Raw genomic sequence first — 12731 nt, 5'->3', positions numbered from 1 at the left:
ATAAAATATACTATATGTAATAGAAATGGGTATTTACTCAGTAGCAGTGACAACAAAGTTAAACCCAAGGAAATTAGTGCTTTCAGGTTGGGTAACAAGGAACGATGAAACGCCTTGGTTCTAGTCCCTTGGAGTTTCTTAGAAGAAGCTGCTCTCTGTAGGCAAATGCTTGAATTTGGAAGTTGGCTATTTATTCATCAAGATCTTCTTTACCTTTATGAAACTGAGCTTCTATTTTTCTGAAGTCTCCAAGGCATGAACAAAAGGAGATGTATATATGGAAAAAGAAGAGCTTTTCTACCTCAAAAACAAATCATGTATATTCTGAAAAGGACCAAAAAAAAAAAAAAGGTGGTGATAGAACTTAAAAAAAGCTAAATGAGATTTTTTGCAGTGTTACAATGCCCAAGGACAGTTTCAATTCGATGCCTTAGCAATTTACATGCAATTTTATTCTGGTGGTGTCTCTAAGGTTCAGCAAAAAACAAGCACCAGAACAATACACCATCTCTGAGCCACAGGAAACATTTTCAGGCCCCAGTGCATATAGCTTCAAAACTCTCCACTTCTAATAGTATCGTGTAAGTAAAAAAGTATATATAATTGCATTATATATACTTTATATATATATATAAATTGCATTATATATAAATGTAGAGATATTATTTACATATATATGTAAAATATATAATTATTCTACTTTTATATAAATATGTATTATATATAAATATACTTTTATATAAGTATAAAGAGAAAGCCCTTTTCAGTTTTGCATGCTGATTAAGTCTTATGGGACATTGTGGGGCATTTGGGGCTGGTATTTACCTTTCTGAAGGGTATGTGGGCTCAGAGAGTATGTGCATTGCAAAGATGAGCAATGAAACCAAAGGGTAGTATTTCACTGGCCACTGCTGATGCACAATTTTTACTGACACAGGCAGCTGAGATGGTTTGAGAGTGACACTTCTGCTCTGTGGAATAGTCAAGAGTAGCACTTGACAGTTTCATCAGGTAACCCCTTCATCATCTAACAGCTCTTGGTATATGCTAGTCAGCTCTTCATCTCTGAGACCAAAACACCTGTCCAGAACAACTTAGAGAAAGATAAAGTTTATTTTGAGCTCACAGTTTCTGAGATTTCGTCCATGGTCTGCCAACATTTTTGCTCTGGGTCCAAGGTGAGCCAGAACATCATGATGGAAGAGCATGACCAGGGGAAACTGCTCTGCTCAGGAAGGAGAGAGAGCAGGGTAGGGAGAGAGACAGTGAGAGAAAGAGAGAGAGGCCAGAGGATCTCGAGTTCAAAGCCTCACAATTCAGCAAGACCCTAAGCAACTTAGTGAGACCCTGTTTCTAAATAAAATATAAAAGAGAGCTGGGGAATGTGGCTCAGTGCTTAAGTGACCCTGGTTCAATTCCTAATACCAAAAGTAAAAAAGGAAGGAAGGAAGGAAGGAAAGAAGGAAGGAAGGAAGGAAGGAAGGAAGGAAGGAAGGAAGGAAGGAAGGAAGGAAGGAAGGAAGGAAGAAAAGAAATTCTAAAACTAATGTTAAAAATACAAAGATGATATGTTGTTTCTTACTTCCTTTTCATGTTGAGGACAATTAAGCCATAGATATACAGAGAGAGAGAGAGAGAGAGAGAGAGAGAGAGAGAGAGAGAGAGAGAGAGAGAACAAACACGTAGGGAAGAAGTTGAACCTTTCCAGGGCATGCACACAATGGGTCACATTCTCCAGCCATGTCCCACCTGCCTACAGTTATCACCTAGTCCCTTCAAACTGGGATGGCCTGATTAGATTGCAGCTCTCATAATCCAATCATTTCACCTCGAAATATTCCTGCGCATTGACACTTTTGAGGGACACCTCATATCCAGACCATAATATGGTGTATCCATGGCTTAATTGTCCTCAACACCAAAAAGAAGTAAGAAACAACTCATGGACTCATCTTTCTATTTTTAACACTAGTCTTAGAATTTCGAATTTCTTTTCTTTCTTCCCTCCTTTCTTTCTTTCTTTCTTTTTTTTTTTTGTACTAGAGATTGAACTAGGGCCACTTAAACACCAAGCCACATTCTCCAGCTCTTTTTTATATTTTATTTAGAAACAGGGTCTCACTAAGTTGCTTAGGGTCTTGCTGAATTGTGAGGCTTTGAACTCGAGATCCTCTTGCCTCAGCCTCCCAGACTGCTAGGATTACAGGCATATGCCAACCTGGCTGGCTAGAATTTCTTTATATGAGAACATGGCCTAGTCTTAGAAAAAACCATAGAGAATGGAGAATATAGAAAATTACTGGGTTATGTTCCATCAATTATGCAAATATTCTTATGCTTCTTTGTGGAGATTCTCTGATCCTGAGTAGAACCAACACAAATTGGAGTCTGTTTTTGCGTGAATGTAGATTCTTTTAATATACACATATGCATTTTTTTCCCAGCTGCTATTCCGTGCTTTGAAAAAATGTAGTGGAGCTGGATGTGGTGGTGCACACCATAAAAATCCCAGCAACTTGGGATGCTCAGGCAGGAGGCTCATAAGTTTGTGGCCAGGCTGAGCTACTTAGCAAGACTCTGTTTAAAAAAAAAAAAAAATGATGATGGTGGAGTAGGTGTGGGAGTGGCTGGGGATATAGCTCAGTGATACAATGCCTCAGGATCCATCCCCAGTACTGAAAGGAAAAAAAAAAATGTATAGTAGAAAAATTATTAGAGAAGGAGACAGGAGATAAGAGTTTGGGTCTTAGTACTGCCATCAGTCTGTTCTCTAGTGACAGGTAACCACTTCATTCTGTATGGTCTTCAATTCTCAGGTGGAGGAAGTGGGTGGGCTGGTCTTTAAGGACCTTTCAGCTCTAAAAATTCAGACTACTTAGAAAGCCTAGCACTGGTTCCTTCAGTCATTGGTTTTTTTCAGTACACTATCAAAATAATGAGATCTTGCCATTTACAAATGGAGTTAAATTCAAAGTATTTTTCCCTTGTGTTCCAGGGGCATTAACTCATTTGCTATGCTAAGACATGCAAATTGAAACTGGACAACAAAGTTGATTCTTGACATTTGACATGTCATCTTAAAGCTTAGATGGGTTTGTTTTTTAAAAAAGTAAGCCATCTGTTTATATCTTCTTGCTTATCAAAATTAAACTCATCTCATAATTAGCATCCAATTAACACCGCCAGGTGAAGTACTCCAGTGTTGTCTTTATTCTAAAAAAGCCATGAGTGATTCTCTTCTGATGGCTTTATACTTCTTGGAAGGTCAGCAGGTCTCCAATTCAGACTGTTGTTCCCAGACCAGCTGATTCATACCAAATCCTCAAAGAGCAATCTCCTTATGTAATTTTCTTTTTTCACAATGGCCACAGTTCTCTAGCTATATAATAAAAATCATGCAAATCTGAGTCCTGCTTATGCTAAAGACTGGCTTATTTGAATAAGGGGACCAGTGTTCATTTACTTCTGCATGAATGAAGCCTGATGCAATGTTTTTCATGTGATTTTAGCTAAGCTGTAATCGGCAGAGCCTTACGATACAGATTGCTATACTTACAAGTCTGATTTGTGACAACTGTGGCATCTAATTGTGTTCCCAGTTCTAGATTTAGTGCCTTATCTTGCTTTATCCTTCTTACCAGCTACTGAATGTTTTTATGTACACTCAGCAATCAGTACTTTTACTTTGAATTTCTGCTTTTTTCATAGGATTCAAAATGAAACCCAACAAATTTCAGATGGAGGCTAAAATAGGGTTTTTTTGTGATTCACATTATCAGTGAAGAATATAGGATTACATGTATGCTTTCATATATAGTTATGAGTATATATGTACATTTATGCATATAATTATATTCCATACAAATGAACTTTATGAGCATATATTCAAATATCATCCCAAATCCTACCAAATTTTGTTTTCTTTGATAGGTTTGGTAACAATGTAAAATTGTGTGACCATCATAATAATACAAATCATTACTACTTGTCACGAGGTTAACTTAGATAGAATTCAAACATTTATTATAAAATCATTTTAAAACTTACTTTTGCTAGGTTTCTGCAGAACTAGAAATAGAATTTATTATTTTAACTTGCATTCTTTTATACTGATTTCAGAAAATAACAGCATTTTCCATAGTTTTGCCTAGAGTCTCAGATGATATTGAACCACTTTTCTTTTTCACAGATATTAATTAACATTCAGGATAGGTGCACCTCAGTGGTGAACGAGTTCATCTACATATTCCAGTGTTTAGATTCTGGATGAAATATTTTTCATTTGACCACAACCTGTGGAATTGTCTAGAAATTGCCTTATACTTCTCTATCAGCAAATCTGCGATGGAAAATTTCTTCCCCACATGGGAGAAAGTCAACTACATTTCCACTAAAATTAGGAAGCTGGAATAAGAAAATCAGAACCAGGCATGATGGCATATACCTGTAATCCCAGCACCTTGGGAACCTGAGGCAGGAGCATCACCAGTTCAAAGCCAGCCTCAGCAAAATGAGGTGCTAAGCAACCAATAGGACTGGGGATGTGGCTCCATGGCCAAGTGTCCCGGGTTCTATACCCGATACCTAAAGAAGAAGAAATAGTAAATGAAAGCAGAGAAAATTAAGACGATAGAGGCAAGTAAGTCATGAGTTTCTGTCAAAACCCAATTACACTGGAGAATAATTCAAGTGGGTCTCCAATTTGAGAATAAAATAAAAATTTCTAAAATCTGTTTCTCGATTTTAGAAAAAAAAACATGAAAGAAAACAACAATAAAAATGCAGAGTAGTTTACAAAAAAGAAAGAAAAAAAGGGAAGAGGAAGAGAGGGAAGGAAGAGGAGAAGAAAGAAGAGAGGGGAGGACATGCCCTGAGCAACCTCCGAGGCACAGGTCCAGTGCCTGCCTTTCCCACACATGCAGTGAGGAGACAGAGCACTGCAGTCTCCTTCATCAGGGAACCATAGACAGAGGCCAGAGAGCAGCATATCTTAACAATTTCTCATCAGTAAAGACAAAAACAAACGAGTCAGCCCTCCATTTACTGGGAAATGAAACAAATCAGGTCATGGCATTCCCCAAAGCATTCTGATTAATCAAGGATTCCTTTTTATTTAAAAGTGGAATTTTTGTATCACAACAAGGAGAAAAACAGTGTATTACAATTTTTTGACATTTGTATTTATTTATTTTTGAGTGGACATTTCTATTCATCAAAAAAATCTTAATATTCAGAGACCTGAAAATCATATGAGGAAACAACCAAAGAACAACAATTCACTTCCATGATGAAATTGGAGCTTGGGTATTTTTATGGATGTGGGTATCAAGTGGCAGAAGAGGAGCAGGAGAGAGGCTTTTACCCAGATCAGCATATTTTAATGATAACTCATCTTGATATTTAGCACTGGTAAATACATGCCAACTCTTCCTGAGGTGAAATGCATCATTTCTTCCAGCCTCCTAAAGGTTCTTTAAGTTGAGCCTGGCTTTTGTCTTTTAAATCATTCTGCAAGGAAGTATCTAGACTCCTAGCTACTTTCTCAGCGAATAAACCCTCTAATATTTAATGAGCAACAAGAATACAGAGAACAGTTTTCTTAAACCTAGAATAGGAAACTATTTCTCTACTTTCATTCATTTCTATTGTCCCTAATTCCCCATCTTTCCCCATCTAAATACAGCAATTAAAAAACCAGACAAACAAAAGAAAATAATCAAAAGTACTTAAGTTCATAAGGGTCTTAGTCTATGGCCAAGACCATCCTTATGGTACTTTCTGCATAACCTTGATATAATATATTGTATTTGGCACTGAAATCAATTGATTACTAATCTATATAAATGCTAGTCTATGCAAATATTAGCAAGTAGAGAAATTCGGTGTATATCAATCAACAAATTACAGATCAACTACTAAAAGAGATGGCAGAATTTGCAGGCGATAATTCAGTGAGGTGGTCACGGGCATCACATGGTCTAGGATATGAAAAGGACTCTAAACAACAAAGCACTTTGGACATTAAGGTCATCATTATTGTTATTATGGTATAACAACTGATAAACTATGGGGAAAATTAACCCCAAGAAGGCAAAAGTTCTGTTCAGATGTAAGATAAGGAAGGAATCACCCATGTTTAACAGTTGGCACTTGGCAATGATACTGTAATGTATGGGAAGACACATCTTGGGCCTATAAAATAGAAATTTGAGTATACAAATATATACTATGAAGTATGATAGGATACAAATTGATGTAAAAATATGCTTTGCTTTCCCTGTTTCATGATTTTAAAAAGCGTATAATTTTGTGTTGCTGGATGTTGAAGCAGAGTTAGGAAACCCTTTGGTTAGGTTTTAGGAAAGTTTCACAGTATATGTTATTACAGTGTTGAAGTTGGTATCTTACATGTTAAATAGCCTTCACAAATATTTTGGACTCAGCCAAAATAACTAAACACTAATTCTGACACTATGTTTAGTTATATTGTTTTGAGTAGTAAGCATAAAGTGGTCAGAGTGGAGATTCCTCAAGATTTGCTACTTGGTACATTTCAGATTAAGTGTTGAGACAGTCAAGTGACCCTGATCTGCAAGACTTCCTTGACGTCTTCATTGCTAATTAGGTAATGGCCTGAGGCTTCAGCTCTGGGAAGGACCACAGGAAGAGGGAAGATGTCATATCAAAGAGATATCTTCCCTTCCTCAGGCTAATTAGTAAACTGCAGTAAGATACTTGTACCCTGAAAGCATATCTTGGGACAGTGTTTGACAGTTAACCATTCTTCAAGATGGTGGAGCTGCCCAGGCTCTGGAGGCCACAGATTCGGTAATCTCTCTTCAGGAGGTCAAATTCCATGACTTTTACAAGTCAGTGTTGAAGAATTCTGGGCAGCTATCTTGAAGGGTACTCTTCCATTTCTTAAGTCACAGTTGTCATATCACTGGCCTTCATTTCAATTCCAGTTAAATTATAAAGTGCAGTATGTAGTGTTGAACCTTCAGAAAGAACATAATGTGTACAACCACCCTCCACGGAATCCCACCAGGTTCAAATTTCTAGCAGAGTCACCATCCATATCGGAGAATGTACAGGGACTTGAACATCATTGCTGTCTTCTTTATCATCACCATCATGGTCATCGGCATCACCAGCATCACAATTGTTATATCACGATCAGGACAAGTGATGTGGCAAGGTCAGAAAATCCAACATCAAGACACTGTCCAGTTTGGGTGTGTAAATATTATTCTGTGTTTCTTGGCCCATTTAGCAAACACTTTCTTTTCAGTAATAAACCTGTGTCCCCCATATGGGGCATGTTCATGAAGAAAATATTCATCACACTCATCTCTTCCTTGTTCATAGTAATGATAGGGGACTTTTCTATAACCTTCTGTCCTAGAAAAGAAAAAAAATAGGAAAGGGAGAGAAAGATTGAGATGAAGAATGAAACATTCACTTACAAGAATCCATTAGGTGCCCAGTAAATGCATTTACTTGAAAACCCATAGATGATTCTTGTTGATGAACTCAGTTAAAAGCTATTATGTATGAAAGCTTTTAGGAAGATGTACCAGGTTTTTAGTGCTTTCATAGATCAAGGAAAATTTATACATCACACCAATTACATTCAAACATATGGCTATCCTTTGAAAGAGGAAATGGTGTATAATGGAAGTGAACTTGGGCAGACTGATGCTCTTGCAGAATTTAAAGAAATTTTGTGATTTTTCAACAGTTAAGACTTTGGGTTCATCTGTGCTCTACTATATGTATAGTGAGGGTAGAAATATTTTGTTCATGAAGATTGTGGCTGAGAGTTACCATTTTGACAATATGATTAAAACAGTCTCTGAGTTATAATGTGCCAATCGTTGGTAGAGAATATACTTCATTACCCTGATGAAGCACGGAGGGTTTGTTTTATTATCTAATTAGAAATTCTCCCCCCAGCTAGGATATACTATGGATAAACACACTCATTTTAAATAAGGACCTGGCAGATTACTCACTTATTAGTGAAATATAATTTCCAGGAATTCTTATTAAGCTGTCAGTTTCTCTGAGGCTTCAGGACATTTTTTCCTTCATGATCAAATACAACCATCGAGTGGATAGCCATCCATCAAGCCATTAGAGCACAGAGATGACAAACTCACTTTTGCAAATTAAATTGCCTCTAAACTTGTTCCAAATTTCCAAGCTACAAGTCCCTGACATGCCACTGATTAAGGAAAAAGTGTTCCTTCTGACATTTGACATTAGACTGTGGTAAATATTTTTCTTTTTATCACCCCTGAAAGTCACAACTTGATGCACTTGACAATAAAATGTCATGTCAGCAAAGAACACCAGGAAATAATTGTTGCTTTATCTGTTTCTCAGATTTATGACATTAAAATGAATTGTGATATTTTGACAAGATATCAGAATTGGAGCTGCATAAAAATAATTTCCTGTGATCTTACTTGCAGTAGGTGTCATTTATCATCCCGTAGACGTGGATGCCGTAACAGGCGTCCATGGCCAGAAGGAAGGTAAACCACCCCGTGCTGAGGTAAGAGCCAGACTGCACTCTGTGAGGGGAACAAAAACAACAAACAAAACAACACAGAAAACATACACAGAGCAGAAATGAAGTGTGGTGAGAAACAAGCAACACTTCATCAGAAACATAGCACTTGTTACCAACAAGCATTAAGAAACTTGACAATCTGTCAAGGATGCACACTTATTTTGAATTATCTCTGAATAATTTATAGACATGCTCCTGCTCTTACTACCTTAAGCCTCAAAGCTACATCGTGTGATAGAAAAACCATATGGCAAATATCTGAAGTCAAATAATCCTGCTCCCTTCAGGTGAAAAATAATTTATTTGATTTTCCATAAGACACAAATTAGTGCTCTCTATCAGTGAGCAGGTTTTCTAAAGGTTATTTGGAGCCCTGTTGGGAACTGAATGGGAATGGTGTTGTCGTACTTACCTGGACAGATTACTTTCTCAAAGGCTTCTTGGATTTTTATGTGTAAATGGGGTGCAGTGTAGGTGAGTGGCTTAGCCTATGAAAGCACCCAAAATTTTCCTAAACTGTCTTCCAGGTATTGTGAGACAGGACTTTTCCCTTGTAAGAACAATGTTACCAACCTCATCAACACATTTTTATTGGACACCTACTATGTGCTAATCACTATTCTAGATGCTAGGAATATAGCAGTTATCCAAACATCCATTCAGGTCTTAATGGAGCCCAGAGGATTAAGTTTAAAGGCAACTGTGCTATAAACATTAGTCAGAGAAGGCTTTTTTTGATAATAGGAGCAAAAATCTAAAAAATAGTATTAAGATTTGGGAATGGGGTTGGGGATGGGAGTGTTTGGCAGATGAGAAGAAGCCACGTAGACCATACTGGAGAAAAATATTTCAGGAAGAGGAACCAACAAGGGCAAAATCACAAAAACAGAAATGCGCTTGGATGTCCAATGGGGAGTTGAGAAGCACAGTCGCTGAGGTGGGAGGGCAGCTGATGCCTTTAGATGTAGCACTGACTGGGGCCACTCATTTCCAGAAACTGGACCACACTGAGTTATATGCACTTCCCTTTGTGATAGGAAGAGAAGCAGCAATGCAAATCTGGAGTATGTGCTGTGTGGGTGGGAAGGGGTTCCAGAGGAACACAAGATAGACTATGGAGCACTTTGCTTACTATAAAACTTAGCCTGCTGTCATTTTGCAGTATAGGGTCTGAGAAGGAGCATCAATAATGGGATCTGCTAGTTTGAAAACTGGGAGATATCAGAAGAGGCAAATGCTTGACCAAAAGCTCCCTAAGAGAATGCAGGTATTATGTACTGAATTTGTCTGGCTATTATTTTCATGGAATTGTATACCTTCTCCTCTCCTTGCTTTCTCATGCTACTTTCCCCACATTATTACTCTCTTATATCCTCTCTCTCCTTCTTCATTACTAGCCTAGATAAGCACTAGTAGAGATCACTGAAAATTACAGCATTTGCTTGGACATAATGAGAAAAATATGTCTCATTTCTTCACCCACTTATTTATTTTTCCAACTAATATTTATTGGTATCCTATTATGTGTCACTGACTGTGCGAGAAGCTGTTGATAAATATTTTCCTAAGGAGCCCATGATCTAATGGAGGAGGAACACACATTAATACAATTGATCACAATATAATACAACAAAGCATGGGCAATTTATTTCAGAGTCAGTACCGAGTGGAGTACAGAACTGAAGTGGAGATGCCTGTTCTCACATTCTAGCTCTGCCACTGCTTAAATGAGAGGCTGTGGACAGCCAGCCTATTTGGGTCTTAGTGTCCTTGTTTCTAAAATGAGATGGTTGAACTAAGTCATGAGTAAACCTTGTTTCTAAAATGAGATGGTTGAACTAAGTCATGAGTAAATCTTCCTCCAGATTTAAAATAGATGATTCTGTGATCATTACCCTCCATCATCAATCTGTGATTAAGCATTAACCATTAGGTAGTAACATGCTCTGTGCATATTGGATTGTTGCAAATAGCAATCACATTAGTTAGATTACATTTAGTGCTTACTTGTGTGCTGGGTGTGATACAAAGTGCATGAGATATAAGTTTTAAAAAAAGTGTACAGAAGTGTTTTCCTTGCAATGATATAATCACTAAAAGTTTTAGTGGAGGAGCTCTGTGTTTGCCTTTTCTCACTGCCATTCAGGAAAATACAAGATGACTGTCCAAGGCAGACGACACAACTGGACTATGGTACTAAGAGTGAAGCTTAATTTGAATGAGGATAAATATAAGTTGGGGTAAACTGTCATTCCTCTGACACAGTCCCTCCACACAGTTGCCAACAGCCAGATGGCATTCCAGGTCAAGATAAAGGGGGATCCTTTGTGTGACATATGGACCACTATTCGGTAAAAGTAGCTCTCCTGACTTATTCAGGTCCAGCCCAGATAGTCAATTCTGAGAGTTCAACAGTAAGCATTTGAGATGGAGTCCTTAAAGGGTAATAGGACATAACTGTTTCCGTGATTCCTCTATCTTTTTTTCACTTGACCACAGGAAAGGTGTCAGGAATTACAGGCTTTGACATCTGTTCAAAGATCTTTCATCCTTACCACTTAATAAGAACTTATGATACTTGATTCCTTTTAGGCCTAACCTGATTTATTTTGTTTCGGGGTAGATAGTCTATGCTAATTAGCTCAAAAATTCTTCCAACAATGTGTGTTGCATTTGATTCAGACGCAGGAGGCTCATACTGCCCAAGTGTCCTGTCCTAAAAAACAGCATTTAATTAGACAGTTGCATTTTTCCCCCTAATGCCTGTCATATATTTGGGTTATGAAATGGCATGAGGTTTCCTACCTGTAGTACATGCTGAGACCTTCAGAGTGCTTTGTTCTCAAAATGCTCAAAGTAAATGTCCTTACAAAGATGCTTGAATGGCCTACTAGCAAATGCTAGCTCCATCCAGGAATTCTTCCAAACAAATAGCTGGTGTTTTGAGTCCCTGGAGGAATGCACTGGCCTGGATGGCCCTGCCTCCGGTAATTCTTGTAGTTGTACCATATGCAACTACACGTGTACCATGTCTTGTTGCATAGGTGTGTTAGAAAGAGTATAAACTATACCCAAGGAAGCCTTTCAGGATTCAATAAAACAACACAAAGACTTGAGCTGATGTACTTGAAATTGTTTATACTTTTCAGTTTGAAGAGACCTAGTAATCACTATCAAATGGCTTAAAATTCTTCAAGAATGTATTCTGGGGCCAAATACTGTATTTTGTCATGCATACGCCAATATGTATCAGCTGGCCATCAACCATAGTACTTTTTATACCTTCCACATTTAAGGATCAATAAAAGCAATTATTGTCATCCACAAATAAACAATCAGGATTCCCATAGGGATGATAAGAGAATTTAAGCTCCTAATTCAGTACAATAGAAAAAGCTTAAATTAATGCAGTGGAATAATGAGCCAGTGAGCCAGGCAGGGGAAAATAAAGGCTGAAGAATTACCAGGAAGCTATCAATCATTTGCTTTCACTGGCCAGGTTCTGCCTCCCACTGCTCCTTGGTAATCAAGATACTTATAACTTGGAAACTACTTAAATATACCTGTGCATCCCTTGGAAAAAATGATGCTGTCAACACCTTGATGCAGCACATGCTTGGAGGCATATCATTTAAAATATGATCTTTCATCTAGTTTATTACTGATAAAATGTAAGCAACTTTACCCCTTGATGTTTACCCGTATTCCTTGATATCTTAAGGCCATCACCTAAATACAAGGACTCGTTGTCTGTCAAACTATCCTCATTTTTACCACTCTCAATATTTCTGGCTGTCAACATCTTTCCTTTGCCTGCTTTTCAGCATATACCTTATTTCTGGAAACATTGTGAGCCACTTTTCTCCTATTACCTGGCAAGCTGGAAACTTCTACAGAGTATCATTTTTTGTTCTGGGTAACTTCAGAGGATGAACTGAGTACTCTGCAAAGGTTACTCTTAAAAAGAAAACTGGATTATGCTGAATTCATTATTTGTTCACAGGATGCTTTGCTAATTATTCAGAACTGTCACTTCATGACTTGGGTTTTGAACTCAATAAGCTCATACTTTGATGGGTAAAATAATAGCACTTTCCTCCAGTTCAGGGTTTCTCAGTTTCAGCACTTTGGGAATTTTGGATGAGACCATTTT

The 12731-nt window shown here is 37.7% G+C and overlaps 1 protein-coding gene across 2 annotated transcripts in view; it reads right to left on the bottom strand.

The window, feature by feature from the left end:
• Positions 1-4001: 4001 nt before the first annotated feature.
• St6galnac3 (ST6 N-acetylgalactosaminide alpha-2,6-sialyltransferase 3) overlaps positions 4002-12731 on the bottom strand; it is a 508389-nt gene continuing 499659 nt past the window's right edge. For both annotated transcript variants that reach the window (XM_040288879.2, XM_013360931.4), the window contains 2 exons: positions 8472-8579; positions 4002-7401 (listed from right to left, as the gene is read on the bottom strand). In XM_040288879.2, the coding sequence (XP_040144813.1) occupies positions 7215-7401; positions 8472-8579 (295 nt within the window). In that variant the 3' untranslated portion in view covers positions 4002-7214. The remainder of the gene's footprint in view (positions 7402-8471; positions 8580-12731) is intronic.

Source organism: Ictidomys tridecemlineatus, chromosome 11 (genome assembly GCF_052094955.1).
Source record: "Ictidomys tridecemlineatus isolate mIctTri1 chromosome 11, mIctTri1.hap1, whole genome shotgun sequence".
Taxonomy (NCBI): Eukaryota; Metazoa; Chordata; class Mammalia; order Rodentia; family Sciuridae; genus Ictidomys; species Ictidomys tridecemlineatus.
Note: the sequence above shows the minus strand (reverse complement) of the source record. Positions and strands in the feature narration are given on the sequence as shown.